The following is a 20,020-nucleotide window of genomic DNA, read 5'->3' as shown; positions in this document are numbered from 1 at the left end:
AATATCTCTCGATCTCTCTATTAAGCTTCACAACCTTTTTCCTCAGCCTGAAATTTAACCTTTGAGTTTTCCACCTCATCAGAATTAACGATTTGGCCTCCAACTGGTGCGCCAAGTGCGGATCCATTCTTAGGACCTCCGCTTCCGTTTGTACTACCCTAGTAGCCCTCTCGACATCCTCCGTTAGAGAGTCGATAGACTCGCCAAACGAGGAAAAGGGTCTGGTTCGCTCCTTCCTAAGTTTCCTGAACTCTTCCCAGTTCGTGATTCGAAATACTCTGGCCGGTCGGGCCGTCCACACTTAATGTTACCGCTACAATGTGGTGGTCACTGCCCAGTTTCTCCTGCTTATTGGCCGACGTTACGTTACCAACGTTCCTTACACATGCCAAATCAGGCATTCTGTCTCGCGCAACTGATGTGCCCAGCCTAGTGGGGAACCCTGGGTCCGTGATTACCGAAAACGCGAGATCATCTAGGATCCTCGCCAGGTTCTCTCCTTTTACAGTCCGTCTGACGTAGCCCCATGCATTATGATGGGCGTTATAGTCCCCAGCAACTATCAGGGGAGAGTGTTTAGCTATCTACGTCGTCTTCCTTAGCAGGGAGTTAAACGTCTGTCTCTGGCCCGACGGCGGACTATAGACATTAGGCACAAATACGCTCTGCTTAAGGCGCCCGTGCGGCATAACCTCCACGAAAAGGGCCTCCATCTTACCTCGTCCAGATTTGATTGGATGTTCAACAAAGGCTAGATATTTTTTTATCATCGTAGCTAGTCCTCTGCCTCCCTCGTTCCTCACCGACACAGTGTTGAAGCCAGAAAGGGTAGGGTGGTCACATAGTGTCTCCTGTATTAACAAAATCTGCGTTTCTTTTCCGAAGGACCAGAATAAATTTTTACCATATCATACCATATTGGCTCCGACGCCAAAGCGTGCCTTCTCTGTGCAGCGGAATGCCAGAATAACCTAGAAAGGGAAATGGGCTTCTGCTAATATTTTGGTTGGATGTCATGACATATCGCGCATATCAATCCAAATGTCGCGTGGTTCACTTTACTGCCTAAGTGAAATATCAGCGCACTCTGCCGTACTAAAATGGGAAACGCGAGTTCGCAAGTCGTTCACACCGTGCGTTTTAGCAAGTAAATGGTTGTCTACCATAGGTGAATGAGCATTTTTGCGGATTAGGCTGCTGAGGTCTGAGAAAGATATGTTTCGCTCAATATAAAACGTGACATAAACTGTAAGGGGCGTTGAACTGGGAGTAATTGAGCGTATTTTCGTATGCGTTTGGCATCGCGGTGTTGCCCACCTCCTTAACGAATATTTCGAATCCTGCAATGGGTATGTTATAACAGCAGGAGACGTCAGAGCTCGTACGTCGTGGATTGCGCATACAGTCATGACGAGAAACAAAGAGCATCTGCTTTGTAAACATATATTCCTATGCTTTGCAAACTAAAGGAATTAAGTAGGTGTTGTTTCGCTGCAAACAAGCTTCCCGAGAACTTTCTATTTCATTTTGTTTAAAAGTGAGACAAAGATAACTACATTTGTTTCGATATCCCTAAGTCGTTCTTTTTTTGTAAAATTGTATATGATACGGTAGACGCAAACGCAGGCAACTGTAGCGTCAGCGTACACCTTAAAATGTATTATTCTGCGCCTTAACCCTCACACGCTATCACACTATATACCCCGACATCTACCCGAGCCAGACGTGCAAGGTCTGTAAAACTGAATCGGCAACACTCCCCCACATGCTATGGGAGTGCAAACGTCAATACACATACACTGTAAAAAAAATTTTCCTTACTTTACAGAAAATTTGCTGGTAATTTGTGACCGAACACTCTTCCGTAAATTAAGAACGGTCATTTCCGTAGAACGGACAACTGTAAAAGAGAGACCGTAATACAAGGTACGAGTGCTTCTGTATCTAGAAAACGGAAGACTCTGTATTCTGAATCTGTACTATAACCGTTAAAGTACGGTGCATCTCGTATTCAGAAAACGGAACACACTGTATGCTGAATTTGTACTATAACCGTTAAAATACAGGTGCTTGCCGTATTCAGAAAACGAAAGACTCCGTATGCTAAATCTGTACTATATCCGTTAAAGTACAGGTACTTCCCGTATTCCCGAGCATATCCATTGTTCGAAGAATGTGCCATCGGGGACAAAATTGCCCAGGATGTGCGAGAGTCGACCGAATTTTATGGTGCACTATTTGCTGGGATCAGCCGTGCTACCATCTGCGTTCGGAATGTGCATACGTGACCCACTGTTTTCAGCGGTCTTGAACAGAAATGCAATTTGGTCAACGCTCGCACTTCCAGGGTACTTTTGTCCACGATAGTACATCGCCTTTAATGCAAATGTCATGAAGGCAGCTCATAGACAAAGCAGCAGGTCACCATTGAGAAAATTGTCTTGCCAACACAGTGACATGGCTGCAGAGATAAAACACTTTGCACTTTGTGATATGAATGCACTGCATAGCATATATACACAAAGGTGCAACATTTCAGTCCTCAAGTTCTTAGATCACAGAAGCAACTTTATTTTCTTCAATCACTCGTCTTGCACTTCTTCCTGGTGAAAGTTGTTCTTGACCCAAAATGCTTGCAAGGATAAACTTGCTGCTGTTAGGAGAAACAAATAGTATTCGTTAATATCCATCCTAAAGAAAGCGGCAAAAAAGTATAATCACAGAACACGACAAAGCAGTAACTTCTGTGTTAGAAAAACATGTAAGTAGACCAACATTGTTGGAACAAGGGATGTTGCTATAGCCAACATTTCGACATAGGTGCTTGTCATTAGGGTAGCAAATGTTTTCCTTGGCTGTGTTGTTTTGGATTGTGCATAGCTCAGTGGCCCCTAGCCTCATTGGGGGAGAAGAAACTGGTGCATATAATAGGTCAAGAGAAGCCAAAGTGTTAAAATAAAGGAAGGAAGGGTGTGCTTAGCAGTGGTGATTGTGATGGAGCGGGTATGAGCACTACTGTCAGTTCTTGCAAAGAGTAGGAGTGACCAAAACAGAAAATGATGTACACATGTAAGCAGTCATTAATCCAGTAGACCTAATCTTCCGAGAAGACAAAATAGGTATCAAGATAAACAGTTTGCACTTTTGGAAAAGGAAAACGAAGAATTAAGGAAAATAAATTTTGTATCAAGATGCATCTGGTTAAGATCACTGTAAATGGTAAATGAAGGCACATTACGAATATATATTTTGTTAAAAGCCGATGAAGAAAAGATATATTAACGAAACATTAAAAAATAGGGACATTAAAATTAAACTGGGTGTGACCATAAAACAGTAAAGAACAGCCTGTGGAAAAAAATGGGATGGACAATATGATAACCAGGTGCAAGATTGCAAAACGTCGAGCGCTGTTTATATTCATGCTGCTGTTGACGGCTTCAAGTTTCTGTCTTCCTGTGGAACCTTTGTCTTACTTGAACAAGGAAATGGGTCATTTTTTAAACAAGTCAGTTGATATGCAGTTCAAAGCTTCATCATTATTATATTGAAAGAAAATATTATGGTCAGTTCTCCTGGGTGTGCTTTCATTCACCAGTTATTTCCACCGGTGTAAGCTCAAAATTTAATGGTCTAAACGAACCTTAGCTCCTCGCAAACCATTAGCTGGTCTTTTTTTCAACACAGATGCCTGCACATTATATGTGTTGGCAGGAGTGCTAGCGAACTACATTAAACTTGTTGCCACAACCAAAGTGAAACTTGGTAACAGTGATTGAAAAAAAGAAACCAGCATTCCACAATATTGATTCAAGTCGTCTGGAAAAGTTGCTTAAGTTAATGTACACCCCCCACCCCACCAGACACAATTATACACCACACTCACTCTCATGGTGTCAACCATGCTATTATAGCACTAGGCATCAAGTAGGAGAATTAGAAGATAACAGGGCACAATGCTTTTTGTTAGAACATCAAATGTGCTTTACATAAATGCTACATTCCAACTAAAAAAGGAGCAGCCGATAGTGACCAATGCATACGAAAGCTAATGACATTCTGTGCAGCAGAATGTTGACGATGAGGTGTTATGCGCACAAGTGCACTCATTCACACAAAATGACATCCTGCAGACAAACCTTGTGCCAACATTACGGTTTGAAAAACACCACAGTGGAAAGCAAAGAGTGCTAAATTTGTTGAAAATTACTAAAAATTATTCGATTATTCATTATCCTTACTGTTCGTTAAAGATTTACAGATTGTTCCCTACGGGTGCTGTAAACTGCTTTTATAGTGGTAGCAACAATGATCTGTGGCACAGACAAGAATAAATGCTCATGAAGTTTATTCAAGAGTATACCCTACAAATTACACCCCATTTTACATTCCAATGTGGTAGAAGAGGAAGACGAAAAAAACTACTTTCTCGTGGAGGATGCATACCCCAGAACAGAAGAAACAAGTGTACCCTAACCATTGCTGCTGCCGATGCCTGTGCACTAGCAGTTGCATATAATATGGCGGTTACAATTGTTTTTCCACAAGCACTGCAAGCTGCTGCCAGTTTACCAGTACAGAGCTGTAATAAATTTAGGGCAAGTTAAAGCTCTCTAATGGATTCATCTGATATGACACAATTGGAATGCAATATTCTGCAAATAAGTGAAGAGCGATGTGCCATCCCATACAATGAAACACCTTTGAAGAATCTGAATCACCACCTGCACTCTTAGGCAGTTACACCCTTTGGAGTGCCCCTTCTGCCACACAACAATAATCATTATCTGCCTTGATGTGTTTCCTTTCTTTAAAACGCCACGCCCGCTACTTTCCTTTCGGGAATGCTATCATGCTGATAATGCGCATGCCGTTCGTTACTGGAAAGTACAGGGCTCGCAGCGTTAAAGAAAGGCAACGCAACAAGGCAGATGACGATTATCGTTGTGTGGCAGAAGGGGCACTCCAAAGGGTGTAACTTTGCCTAAGAGTGTGGGCAGTGATGAGGTAAAAGAGTGTGTTCTGTGTAAAGTAGTGCACCTGTATAACCTAAAGCTGTGGAGAATGCATTTAGTATCAGCTGTGAAGGTTTCTAATTTTAATTGCACACAGTAAAAACCTCCATGCAGTTTTGCAAAACGCAAACCCCCTACCTTTTTGTTGTTCAAAGGCAATGACACGTAGGGCCATAACATGTACATTATGAGTTTTGTTCCCAAACAAAGTGAATAGCACCCCCTTAAGTGTTATGTGCCTTCTGTCTCACATTTTCTGTCAAAAATTGGTAGTGTCAAATGCTGCGATCAGCAGAAAAACGGATTTCTGGAGCAATATAAAGTATTAAGTACCGTGATCTCAGTTCTTTCACTGCTGTTTAAGCATTATCGGGTCTTAAAGTAAAAAAACGAGGAATAAATACACGCATATTTTACGTCACAACCCTCATGAGGCATTTAGTAGTCTGGATTATAAAGGATTCCACATTTACAACGCAGGACAGATTTTATTCCACTGAAAGAATGGCATCATGCCAATGATTCTGCATTTGGTGCTATATTTATTTGTATTTAGTTCCGTTGGAATGTGTGTGTACTGCCAGCGATATTGCTTGACATGTTTTAGATTGACTGTTTTCTAAATTTAGGCAAATTCATACTCGCAAATAACCTTGTATGATACCAAGAACTTGCTTAGCAGGAGTATTTCTAACATTTGCAAGATATTAGGCTCTTGAATGCATATCTAAGCCTGGGGTGCACGCCGCCCTCTAATCTCATCAGCAAGTTTCTGGAACTCATCTACAAGGTATGTTATGATGAATGTAAAGTTGCTTGAACGAGAGAAATAGGGAATTTAAACAGGTGAATTATGCAGCATAAGAATGATGTCAGCAAGAAGCAAGCATCAAGAAGCATTGTCACTCAATGCGCATAGACTATCAAACACAAGAATTATTTGGGATGATTTAAAATTCTGGCATTGGAACGAAATGTCTTTTAATCTATATATAAACTGATTATTCACTCTACTACCACTACCTTTACCAGAAACATTCATAATCATTATACTATCTATGCCACATCATCCTAGCTAATATTCAAGCCTTCATAAGCTGCCTTTTTTTACTGCTAATTCTCTGTGGGAAAGACGTGTCTATGAAGACCATATCATATACTTATTACCCGTTTTTTGATAAATGATAAGGGAAAAACTTCACACCAAAAATGCGTTGAGCTTGAGCAAGTTCTACGTTTGAAGCTGTTCATTCTTCTTTCCCTTTGCCATCATTGACCCACCTGGTTAGCTAAGTAGACAGAAAAGCTGCAGGAGAAAGGTAGGGGTGCCAAATTAGACTTGTGCCCCAGGGGAACCTTTCACGGTCACTGGAGGAACTGCCTGTGGCCTCGGCATCTTCCTTGAGGGCCATGGCCATGTCTAAGAAACCTTGTCTCCACAGGCTGCATAAAGAAGGATAATTTTCTGAGCAAAGTCTTTTTCTTAAAAGAACCCATTTAAGGTGTATTCGTGGCTTTGCACCACAAAACTGACACATGACTGGCCACTCAAGACACTTTATGTGTATTCGCAGGCTTATTCCTTGGAAAAACTTTTATGTAGCACACAATGAGTAACAGTAACAAAAAAGTGTATAAGGAGGCTTTCATATTGCTCTACAACTTTTCATTGACACATTTCATTTAATTATTTGAGATATTTATTAACTAATTAAGAATTATGTAATTAGGCAGAATGCAAAATATAATCAGAGTATCTCCAAGCGACGGCAAACAACATTACCTTCATTTTGTCAAGTTACATCGCATTTACATATTTCTAAATCTTGGTGCACGATAGTTAGGACACCCTGTAGATCAAAAAACAATATTACAATTTTCATAATCATCCCTTGCGTGTTATTGGTGGCTATGGCTGCTTCAAGTTATTCTTTCAGTACGGTACAAGCAGTTTTGAAGTGAAATTGTTTTGCATCGAGGGCGGTAATCTAGAAAATCAAGCAAAAGGTCAAGTTGTGTTCACTATTCAGATGTTTAACTAAGAAGCTGCAGGAAAAGGAAACAGAACACAACACCTAATAAACAATGCAAAATTTGAAAATTTGAACTGAACAAGAAACCAGTTTTTGAAAACACAGAAAAAAGCCAGCAGCTTACGTCGAATACACCCTTGCTATGTACTCCAAGTGAAGTTGTTACCGCAATGCTTGGGCACCATACGAACGTAACAGTCAACAACTTTGAGCAGAATATTAACACCACTAAATGAACTGGCCTTTGAAGATTCTTCATCTGAAATCCTCAACGACTTGTTCTGGCGTTTAATCTGTCGAGCTCAATCTGTATTCTCAAAAGCTGGCTCTCGACCATAATTTCTCTAAACGCAACATCAGCTTAAATCTCAAGATAGGGTTGACCTGTAAATAAAGTGGATAATGCATGGCAAACATCATGAACACTCTTACATGTTAACCAGAGGGTTCACTCATGCAGCCATGAAATTGTGATGCAGACACGATATATTGAAGCTGGTTTTGTGAAGTGTTTCATGCTTCCAAGGCTTCTTCTCCAGTTGTGAAAGCTGTCTCCACTAGCTAAATAAGCGATGAGAATAAAAAAAGAACTTCAACATGCTCACAATACGTTGGCCATTTCCAAGTAAACAGCAGCCTTTTTGGGCGCACAGGTTGCCTGGTGCAAATCTACTATGCCACAGTACTTGCGTTACCCAGTACCAGCCACTTTAAAATGCAATGTGTTCAGAGCCCTTTCCCTCTGTTTTTTTGCTTTGGAAAGAGTTTACCATGTGTTCAGTAGGCGTCCAGAAAGGGGACAGAACACACTGTGCACCAGTGATTTCTAATGTTTTGCTGGATGCAGCACACCGCACCGGATGCAGGTGAAGCCAGTGGAAATGCGGTGTCATGCAGGCGCTTGTCCTGGAAGCAGGGCATATGGTGGACTAACTAGTGCGTGCGATCAGATAATATTGCTGCCGAAAAACTTTTCTTTGTGGTTTTTCACATTTTAGGAGGTCTCTACATGTCTGGTAAGCGCTTTTATGACAATCTGAACCCGTATACGATAGTGTTCTCTTACATCAAGTTTTTTCTCATTTACCAGTGTTTCCATTGCACGCCACTTATGTTAGCTACACTGTAGACACTGCAATGGAAAAATTCTGGACACCTCGAAACACTGCTTGGGTAGTTTATGGCACATCAGGCAGGCATGTTAGGGGAAGAAATGCCACACACCCGTGCAAACGAAGTGCTGCCGCAAAGTTGTGAAGCACCAACTTCCGGGACAAGGTTGGCTTCAGTCGAGGGTGCTCGATGTGCTGTCCATGCCCTGTAGTAGAGATCAGTGGTGTGGACCCTTTTATACTGGCTGTCTTTTCTGGTCGGAACCTTGGCAACAGCTTCCACCATACTTTTTTGAACCTGCAACATGTGCAGAGAAAGTCGCATCACTGTGCGTTGATTGTATGGCTTTATTGTTCTACACATTCTATCAAATCATTAAAAAATACAGTTCGCACATTTTTACTACTGTATATAGACAGTCTAGTTGCTAGACACGCGAAACATTACCATCCCTCTGACAGAATGCAACAATAGAAGCGTACACTGTAAAGCTACACTAAAATTTAAATTGATGTGACACCGTATGAGCATACAGTATGCTTACTGTATGCTCATACAGTAAGCATACTACGTAATATGCTTACGTACTACGTACGTAAGCATATTACGTACACAGGGCTAGAGCATACAGTATGCTTACTGTATGCTCTAGCCCTGTGTCAAGTAAAAGTTAATCGTCAATCATTTATGGTGTATTTCTACTTATTCTGGGTCATCAAACTGTGCAATCAATGTTCCAAGTTTACACATTGTTGGCTTTTGATTGCCTATGTGATCCGTTTCCTACTTACACATGCAGTAATCCCACTGTAATAAGGAAAAAGAGTTAGAAAAAGAAATGCCATGATAATCTTCCACATTTGCTGAGGGCAGGAACAATGGCCAATAGCATGTGGTTGAAGCTACATAAATACTCAGTTTTCACACAGCTTAATTGTTCAGCAAGTAATAAAGAGGTACACTGTGCGCCTCTGCATAACCAATAAAATCTGACTACTTGACACTGTACTAAGGCTGCTGCTTGATAGTGTTCGGCAGTTCAGCTTTGGTTTTCTGATATACAGAACTGTTTAGGTACCAGTAGTTTACTTTGCGATAAGATGGAACTTGGAGCACTGGTCATTTGCACATAAATAATGCGACAGCAAATATAACACAAGGATAGGAATATGGGTCTCTAAGAAAAGGTACATACACATTATGAATATAATGTGATGTGATGCCACAATGAAACAGAAAGCAACGCATAGAAGTGGACGGCACTTCCATGCCACCAAGGTTATTGGACAGAAAGTACTTCAGAAGTGCCTGCAACACAGTCAAAGAAGGCAAAGCAGCATTTCTTTGCGTTCAACACAATGCATTGGCAGGCTAGTTGGTGCGAATCCATAAATACTTTGTTTAGCGCAAAACAATGGACACAAGAAAGACGACCAGCACAAGGCACTACTCTCAACTGACATCACTTTATTGCGTCACTCCTTTATAGATAGAGTCTAGAAGAGCATGTGCAGTGAGCACCATGTGCAGGGACCACCAACAACCGATCACAAGAGCGCACTCATGCGACGGGATCCAAAAAACCATATTGAGCACCGCACAAGGTTAAAGAAGGCACACTAATGCACTGTGACCCCTATGACTGTATGAAGAAAGCTTCCGATAACTCTCGGGCGGTGGTATCACAGCACTTTTTCAAAATCATAGTATCACGAAACATGGCTTTGCACTTCCATATTTTACAATGTTGAGCCAAATGGGAACCTGTGCCTGTTGGTATGGATCGCTTATGTTCGCAATGTTTCGTGATACTACGATTTTGAAAAAGAGCCGTGATACCACCGCCAGAGAGTTATCGGAAGCTTTCTTCATACAGTCATTGGGGTCACAGTGCATTAGTGTGCTTTCTTTAACCTTGTACAGTGCTCAATATGTTTTTTTTGGATTCTGTCCTATGAGTGTGCTCTTGTGATCAGATGTTGGTGGTTCCTGCACATGGTGTTCACAGCGCATGTTCTTCTAGATTCTGCTGTCTACAAAGGAGGGACGCAATAAAGTGATGTCAGTTGAGAGTAGCGCCTTGTTCTGTCGTCTTTCTTGTGTCCATTGTTTTGCGCTAAAAAAGCAATTATGTATTCCTTGTGTGTGTTTGAAGACAGCTCCACACGCAGTAGCGATTCCAGTATTGCTGCCCAGTGGTTTAGCTCACCGCAGCTTGAAGTGCCACAAAATATAAGGAGAGAAACCTGCATTATAGTTTTGTTGCAAACAAGAATATAACGTGAAGCGCATTCTGAGGCCAGAAACTATAGAAAAAAATTTCATGATGCACCACTGTGCAGGGTTTTTTAGCAAAGTCAAATACATTTAGTGTAAATATCACACTATGATGGTACACAATGGTGGTAATCTGTAATAATATAAAAGGTGCCTTAATGTTACAACAAAAGTTGGCATTACTTAATAATAGCCCTGTAAAATTTAGCATGCAGGGGCACCACTTGGTTAAACAAAAGTGATGTAATGTCTATGTACACAAGTATTGCCCATGCATTTCTGCCATTGTCCAAATGGCATAAATGAATGGGTAATACTTGCATACATAGATATTACATCTCTATTGTTTAACGAAGTGGGTAAACTATGTCTGCCTCATACAAGATTAGAATTAAACCATAAATTATATATAGTCACCCTAACAGTAACACCTCATTTGAACTTCACAGTAAGTAGACGTCACCTATTCAAAGTTTATATGTTGAATGTAACGAACCCTCATTACAGCAGCGCAGAGCATTCCTCACATTTCCTTACGTATTCAGAATTCAAGTCATCACCGCAACACATATGCTACAACATCGTCACACAGTGCAACTCACGCTTACACTACAGAAATAAACCAAACATGTTTAGGCCACTTGTACTGCAGTATGAGCAATAGTGTCGGGATTATGAAATTCCCCACGAAGTCCTCCAGGTTGCCAAGAAACCAGAACGGTTGGCCCCATGGTACGATTTCACGCAGTTGTGCGACTGGACATTAACACATTTAAGGAAAAGAGACACTCCTCACGACCACATTATACATGAATTCCGTGCTCTTCAGGACCAATATCAAAATCACATGCAATTCTACACTGATGGGTCCAAAACAAAACAACACGTGGGTGTAGGGGCCGTAACAGAAAATTGGGAAAGAAGTATTCGTCTACCAAAACATGCCTCTGTTTTCACTGCTGAAGTTTACGCTTTATGGGTTGTAGTGAAAAAGATTATCACTGGCAAGCACAAAAACACATTTACACTGATTCCTTAAGTACACTGAAGGCTCTAAACCTAAAATCTGAGTGTGAACCCCTGTTAGGGGACATACTAAACATGGTCGCACTTAACAAATATGGGAGATCAATCCACTTCTGCTGGGTACCAAGTCATGTTGGGATACCGAGTAACGAAGCAGCCGATAGATATGCATCAAGGGCAGCGAACAAAGAGATAACAAACACAACACTTCCATACAAAGATAGCATCCGCGCGATTAGAAATGCCTTAACGGCGAAATGGCAATGTGAATGGGACCACTGTGCTGACAACAAACTACATCTCACGAAACCCATAGTTGGCGAGTGGAAGTCATGCTACCATCAGGAGCGGTTCATCAATGTAGTTTTATGCCGACTACGCATTGGGCACACACACCTCACACACCATTACTTACTTACGAAAGAAGACACACCAACATGCGAGAAACGTCAACAGCCACAAACAGTTATGCACATATTACTCACATGTACGCAGACTGAAACACACAGACGAACACTTTTGCACAAATTATATCAACTACACATACCTTTACACCCTGCTCTAATTTTAGGTGATGATCCGCTAGTCCCATTACGTGACGTTTGTAAATTTCTAGACGACACTGGATTTTTACATAAAATATAGATTATTAACAAAGCCTTTTCCTTCATTAACTGGATTTTAAAACACCTCATGTTTGGTGCAGCATAGCCTTAGCCGCTTTTGCGCCATTAAACCCCATTTAACTAAGTAAGTAAGTAGACGCCTGTTGATGCCAGCCTCCCCCAATGCTAAACTGTGCTGCATGCTTTACAGAGAAATTATAGTGGTATCACTAAACTCTGAAGCTATTCAGGACTGCAGCACTGTAGAAGACATCTACAAATGTCCCATTTCATGTGTAACAGCCTGAATTGCTTGCATATCTTACCAAGTGCAAATTAAAATTACTTCTCCTTGTTTAGCATTTTTGCCTGCTAGACCACAATCCAATGTCATCAATATATTAACATATTACCTCACAGAACCTAATTTGGCTAATAGATTAACACCTTCGCATACTGCCACAGCTACACTCTGTCATATGCATTGCAATCATAAAGGAGTGCTTGTCCACCAGCACTCCAATGTCACTAACAAAGATCACCTACACAGCTTGATTCAGGTGGCAGGTGGCAGTCATGATTCAGGTGGCAAATAGCTAAGAGAAAAAAAAATCCACTCACTTTGAGAGCTACAATACTGCGATAACTTGAGAGAGATGGACCCATTGCAGGCAGCAGACCTCTTCTCAGCTCCAGCACAACAGCAACTTGCCTTTCAGTAAAAGAAAAGGATTGATTAGTAATGATAAGTTACCTTGTTTTTGCTGAGTATCAATACAATCTGACTTTCATGCATATCCACTCTCCGCTTTAGTAATACAACTGAATTATTCGTAAAATAAAAGTCAATGATGATACCATTCGCTTCTCTTGTATGTCCAATTTTTTTCGCACTGATACCCCGTTTACTGCTTGCTTACTGACACGAATGCCTTGACTGCCCAGACATCATTCGAAGCAACACGTCTTGCTGCACTGCAAAAAGTTGCACCGAGGAAACACAGCAGAGCAGCCAGAGGAAAGAACTTTTTTTTTTCTGGTCACAATTAAAACGTGCACCCAAACAAGAAAGTAACGATCACAGGTAGTGAGCGACTGCTATTGCCTCGAACGTTTATTTCCGTATTTTAACAGAAGTTCTTGTATCGGATACAGTATGCTCTCAAGCCAATACAAGCGTCAATACAAGTGCGCAACTGAACGCAGTTTTATTCTACGCTTTTAACGCGAGTGAGCAAAAGGTTAGAAGTACCTCACGGAAATTGCGATCGAGCCGATCGCGCTACGACTGGAATCGATCTGAAAAGATAGGGTGATCCCTTTCCCCATTCATGCGTCGGTTTTGCCCTAAGAAGTTGCATAGTGGTCTTTTGAAACAATATTTCTGTTAGCGACACCGGCTTACCGCACATCACTTTAACACCTACGTTATGCAAACCAAATAAGATTAAAATGGGCTTACCTCATGAGCAAGTTACGAGTGCGCGTAGACTGTTGAACACCCGTTGAGGGCAAGCAGGATATATCCGTGTCCAAGCGCATACGTGCACCCAAACACAGGACAACTTCTTCGATGCCGCAGCGTGCAGAGTTTTGTACACGAAGTGAAAGACATCCAGCGCAAATATCTCCGCGCGATGACGGCAAATGACGAGCGCACAAGCGTACAAAACACAGCGACAAATTCGGAACTTTGCCAATTCGAACGTGCCGAGACCCAAGCAGCGTAACCATCCATTGTTTCTGTTCTTCGCTCCCGATGCGTCAGTCTCTCTTCCTTGGAGTCTTGCTTCACTCTTGAGTACAAATCAAGAGATATTTACGGCAAATTAACAACTTTTACAACACGACACGAAAAATTCCGGCTGACTACACATGTGCAGCTCCGTCTACCACTCCTAACGGACGCGCAGCGCGCGCGGCCCCCTGGTGCCGCACTCTGTGAGCGCGGATAACAGAATCGGTTTCGTTTTCGCATTTGTGCTCTAGTTACTGTATCGTATCAGTTCAACGAGCACAAGCTATCTTGGCACGCTGGAACGACACGTGCCTTTCCTTGCCCTCTATTTCCACTACCCCCTTTCCGTCGCTCTGGTACAAAATGCCCAGCGCAATAAACATAACAGTTCACTGTTGTCTTGAAACGCCTGCTGTTGGTTTCTTCGACCGGGACCCGGTCGATACAGTTACTGGAACTGCAATATAATTGCTTGACAATTAATTGAATTCTAAAAGAGGAGAACACTTTCTCTCCCACAAGTTAGTGCGTTTTATACAAAGGGAGAGAAAATGCAAGAAGCAGAAAGGCAGGGAGGTCAACCAAAGCGTTCGCTACTGGGGATAGCTAACCCCTGTGCTGCAATGAAGTGCAAAGCAATGCACTGCGATGCGTCCATAATCTCTAGTATAGCGATAATTTGGGCTGGTTGGTGCATGTAATGAACGGGTAAATAATGAGTTGTGTCATAACATTACCCATATATAAAGCACATGGAACTAATGGTGTTGCATTCTAGGTCAAAAAGAAATAAAGCTTGAATCGTTACATCTCGGCACTAGGCATTCTTTCTTTCCGTATTATTTTTTTCTTCTTTTTGACAGTACACACAGTACTAGCACGGTAATAGGTCCTTCATCTTCAGTCACCTTCCAGTAGTTTGCACACATGTCGGTGCATGTTCGCGTTCTTTATTCTACCGTACAAGAACGAGCGCGCTTACCAGTCTTGGTTCAAGATGAAGCGCCAAATGTTTGCGATTACATCTTATCGCAAGAATTAACACATGAACAGTGAAGATTATGCGTAATCGATTTGTCTCAATGAATGGGCAGTTATTGTCAGAGATGAGATATTTTGTAAATATTAGGGGAATGAGTTAAACCAACTACATTGCAGTTCAGCAATGCCCTTTGACACTTGGGTTAATTGCTTGCCGCATTCGAAAATTTCATCCGACCGTTGTACTTGGATCTATAGGCCGCCAGCCCCCTTCGAGACCATTTGTTGCAAAATGTAAATGCCGTTACGGTCATTATACCACTCCCTGCGTTTCGGTACTGATTTAGAGTGCACACAATTTTTGGCGTATACAGAGCACCAATGTCATTCCCAGTGCACCAGCACCTCAATGCTGCAAGCTTGTTTACGTATGCACGTATGTCCACGGCTCTTCGTTCACTTAAACTACAACTATTAACTACAAAGCGCTTAATTTGAGAACATTGCGAGAACACGCATATATTTGCGCATATGATCAGCGAGGCCCATATGCGCGGCAAACTGCGACCGCAATAGAAGATGCGTATATATATTTATACGATCTGTTATTGCAGCTTTTGGTAGAAAGCTAGCTCTCACATTTTGTACGCATCTTCATAATGCGTACAGTTTGCGTGTTCAATAAAATATTGTTGGCTGAAACTTTACGAGTACGAGCGCTCATTCAGACAGCTTAAGTTTTCTCACAATAATAGGGATGTTCGCATAACAAAAATACGGAATTCTGTCTGTTTCGTCCAAAACAGTGTATAGCCGTACATATGATTACAGTGAAAATGTCCGTAAAGCTGAAAACGGAGAGCACTTTCCGTATATTAACGGCAGATTTTGCCGTATTTTTGAAATATGACATAGTTTCCGTATTTTTACACTGCAGTTCTCCGTATAATGACGGAAATCCTCCGTATAATTACGGAAATTTTTTACAGTGTACCTTAATCCCGTGACCCTCTCGTCGAGATGGCACGCCGCCCTGCGCAGCTCCCATCTCGACGACCAACTCTGGGCGACCCAGCAGGCCTACGAAGCGGCGAAGAGGCAAGACCTCGACGTCCTATCGTGGGAGGCCTAGGCCCAGCCGACAGAACTGCTGGTGTTCATTAAAGTTTACTCTCTTAACCTAGCCGCAGTCCGGTGTAGGTCCAGCGTAGAAGAAATCACGAGACGATGTATAGCTGCGTTCAAACTAGTAACTTCGATGCTGTATTCGTGCTTTGTTTTACAAAATCGAATGAAAGGTTCAAAGCAGATCGATCTCAGTAAGCAGGAGCACCAACTGTGCGTGGGATAATTTGCGTATTAGCACAACTGCTTGCAGGGCTCTCTTGCACCGTTAAAATGTTGCAGTTGCAGCGCGTTTGGTGTTAAACGAGACGCGAAGCATTTCGCGTCAATCGTATTGAGCGTTGAATATATTTTTGTCCTTGCCGTCGCCACGTGCCTGTCTAGAAATGTGCTTTACCATGCACAGGTGCTACTCGTACCTTGGTCGCACTGGCGGCCAGCAACCGTTGTCCTTGGGCCGCGGCTGCCTCTACCACGGCACAGTGACGCACGAGCTGATGCACGCGGTGGGCTTCTTCCACGAGCACACAAATCCCGAGAGGGATCGCTACATCGAGGTCTTCCCAAAAAATATTATAAAGGGTGAGCGTATATTCATGTTAAACATTGAAACGAGCCTTATACCAGACGTTTATATTTCCGGGTGTTCTAGATTTTTCTTGGCGGCGCCGTGCCTCAGCGTTCTGTTGCCGTTAGGGACGCGCTACAAACACCTCTTTTCTTTCTAAATATGTAGGCTGTGCCTACTTCTATGCAGTGGTGTCTTGTCTAACCTAAGGCCACATGTGCTAGATATCGTGCTTGCCACTTTGCAATGTATTGAATCCGGCCAGGAGGACATTCGTAATGACTTGCATACAATAATGAATTGGCAAGCGTCAGTTCATGTCGAGCTAAATCAATTGTCGAGCATGCTTTTTACTGTTGTTGGCAATGTTGTGTCAGTGAAAAGGTCCGTCACAAATGAATCGCCCGAATTAGTCCACATATCTAACTGAATTTTCACACAGGTAAAGGCAATAAAATCACGCTCTGAAGACTCAGAAACCGGATTTTGCCGCTGCAACTTGCTCTTTTTGGAATCCCGGAGGAAAAAAAAAAAGCACTCATGGGCAGTGTCAGAAGTCATTGGCATCTGTAACGATCACCTTCGCATAACTTTCGATCCTGGTTAAATAGACAGCGCGCATCATTTCTGTCAGTGCAGCAGTAGCAAGTGTACGCCAATCATTGTCAAGTTCACATTCTTCAAAGACAAGCTGCCTTTAATAGATAAAAGCTACAAATTCAAAAACCCTAATTTTGCTGTTCGTGAGGAATTTCCTTTGCGAACCCGTATCGATCAACGCGAAGCCATCGACTTTGCCAGAAATGCCCAGTTTAAGGTAACCCTCGAATGATTTATAATTGGTGACACTCTCTATGGATACGACGCAGCGTCCACCTCTGTAGTTCCCTTACACTGATGACAAAGACCTGGCCTTCCAACGCGTGCATCTAAGAAAAAAGTCCTAGTTTCCCCCGAACGGTGAAGAATCGGTTGCGATACAAATTTGCATTGAGCCATATGAAGTAATGATAGTACTTTCATCCGCCATATTAAATTTGTAAACATTCGCTTGCTAACAAAATTAACAAGCTTGATGACAGCCTGCACAGCAGCCATGAACACATCACACTCGATGAACGCAGACACTCGAGGTCAAAACGCTGGCGTGAAGTAGCGTGGCAGCAGCAGCGAGCGAGATGACCATCGTGCTTTCTATCGCTTCAATGCAAACTGAGCGCCGACAACATACAGAACGCACAAAGCTGCGACTCGTTGACGCACCTAGACTGCCCCCAATGCAGATCGCTATCAAGATACGGCTGGGCGATAGTGGGAAGCCGCCACATGCGCAGATGAAGCCGCAGTAGAGAAACCCCCCCCCTCTCCTCTGCCCGACGCCTCGCAACATTGGTTGCCTAGCGCGCGAAGGAAGACGACACGCTTCCTCCCGCTTTCTTGCATTTCTCATGGGCGAACTTGAACCGCGATCGTCGGCTACCCTCGCACGCTTACACTTGCACATACAGTGCAAGGTGCGCGGTGACGGTGTAATCGTCGTTGTAAGTTATACGGAATATCACAGCGACACCGACGGCAGTAATGCGCCTTGACTTTCCACATACTTGCTATTACAATAAAAACCCAATACCATTCTCTCGGGCCTATCAGTATAATTCCCTAGCATTGAAAACATTTTTTTCTATACCCATTGAAATTTCTTTATACTGAGATGACTGTAACTGCGACATATTGCCTCTGACGGAAACCTTACCCAGCTCTGAAATTATGGATGACGAAGTCGTATGCGATTCTAGCGCTTACACTGTATATCGCAGAAATTGGGACGACAGAAGAGGAGGTGAGGTATTGCTGGCCATAAAAAATTATCACGTTACTTCTTGTACCCATGCGTTCGAGTATCGAACTTCTGTGGGTTTGCATAAGATCGCACCAATCGAATTCAACGTATGATATACTCTACAGACAACCCGATAGCGCCTGGAGTTTCAAATACGAATTTCAAGATAACGTTAACTCTATTAAATCCCTATATAACAAAAGCGACATTTTTTGTGGTGATACAATTTGGGGATATTGACTGGCAAAATTGCGAAGTGAATGACGTGTGCATTGTGAGCTTGTTTAACACGATTTTTCAGTTGTGCTATTAACGGATCAACCAACTCGTATTACCAGCACATTGGATCTTCTAACGCCCACACTTCGAGGGTTAACATAATGACTTTTACGGATGGGTTCAGTTACCAACGGTTATTCGAGTGCGCAATTCATGCACCTCCATGCTCAGGTCACCGGAATCGAATTCACGACAGATGTTTTTCCAAACATCTGTAGGGCGCACTGACAGATTTTGTTTTCATTGATGGATTTCGATCGCATTGTTCATTGCTGTCTCGCAGCTAAAGTTTTATGCTTTAGCATAGATTCTCAAACAATATATCTTCCACATGAATTTTTTGTCATTCCTAAAGAATTCAGCGTTGTCGACAACTACATTTCCAGTATTAGCGATGTAGCGTATTGTGTACACTCTAAAGACTAGGGAGAATATCGTAAGAGTGAAGGAGCCGTTTTACTCTTCAAAGCATTGTTTTACTCTCTCAATATGTCGAGTGGAATTAAATGCATTGTTCATTCAGTCATCAAGTTGAGAGTAAAATCTTCTTTTCACTCTGTGCTTCTGAGAGAGAGTAGAATGGCCGTTTTACTCTTTCTGCAATAGAGAAGGAAACGTAGCGTAAGCTCCTGCTTCAACTGTAGGAGGCTGACGCCGGACATGGCTACGTATCACTCACGCACGCTGAACAAAGAGCACAACGTTTCGCTTCTAAGAAAACAGGCAGCGACAGTGAAATTGGAAGCGGAACCAGCGCACTGCATTTTCACTCGGAGTTGCCACACCAAGCGCGCGCACAACATCGCGGAACAGCACAGCACCGTAGAAAGGCGACCCGTTCAGCGAGCAGGAACGATGGCCATCCAAGGGAGGCCATTTGTAAGCCATCTCGCGTCGCCGCGATAAAAGGGCAGTCATTCGTCATTCGTTGGATATAACAACAAATTCTCTACAGTAAGTGAATTCTAACTTACGTGCACATTCTGCGTATATGACATGCTATGGCCAGGAAGTCGTCGCGGCGATTAGCTGATGCAATTGACCACGGGGCGCGCTATGGCTTTCCAAGTCAGTAAATAAAAAAAAAGTCGTCGCGATAAGTGCATGTGAGGTTATCACTTGCCGCTATCCGTAAGTGCTTTGAAAATGGCAGACGCCGCCAGAACCATTCTATGTTCAACAAGACTTGATGGGAGGGGACGCATATAATGGTTTGCATACCTAAGCGCATGATTCCGAGCCTATGCGGAGCGTGCTTCTTTGTGTGTTTCAATTCATTCACTTTGACAGTCTACTGTATACAGAACGCTGTTGCAATAAGAACTCACATAGCAGAAGGCGTCATTTGGCTGGCGGCGTACTTTCATTATACGCCACGCACTTGACGGTGTCTTTCGCCCATGGGTTACCTACGACTATT

General features: G+C 42.6%; 1 protein-coding gene and 1 long non-coding RNA gene across 4 annotated transcripts in view; one reads left to right on the top strand and one right to left on the bottom strand.

The window, feature by feature from the left end:
- LOC129380175 (zinc metalloproteinase nas-6-like) overlaps nt 1–20,020 on the top strand; it is a 66,301-nt gene that overhangs the window by 28,704 nt on the left and 17,577 nt on the right. For both annotated transcript variants that reach the window (XM_055066352.1, XM_055066353.1), the window contains exon 3: nt 16,320–16,495. In XM_055066352.1, coding sequence (XP_054922327.1) covers nt 16,320–16,495 — 176 coding nt within the window. The remainder of the gene's footprint in view (nt 1–16,319; nt 16,496–20,020) is intronic.
- LOC126522335 (uncharacterized) lies at nt 2,548–13,973 on the bottom strand. 2 transcript variants are annotated; one of them, XR_008610480.1, is made up of 5 exons: nt 13,532–13,973; nt 12,691–12,781; nt 8,273–8,458; nt 6,297–6,458; nt 2,548–2,653 (listed from the first exon to the last, which is right to left on the bottom strand). It is a non-coding gene; the product is annotated as an uncharacterized lncRNA (long non-coding RNA). The 2 variants fall into 2 exon arrangements; XR_008610481.1 differs by having other exon boundaries at nt 2,548–2,650.

Source organism: Dermacentor andersoni, chromosome 6 (assembly GCF_023375885.2).
Source record: "Dermacentor andersoni chromosome 6, qqDerAnde1_hic_scaffold, whole genome shotgun sequence".
In the NCBI taxonomy this organism is placed as follows: domain Eukaryota; kingdom Metazoa; phylum Arthropoda; class Arachnida; order Ixodida; family Ixodidae; genus Dermacentor; species Dermacentor andersoni.
This window is presented reverse-complemented; position numbering and strand designations above follow the sequence as displayed.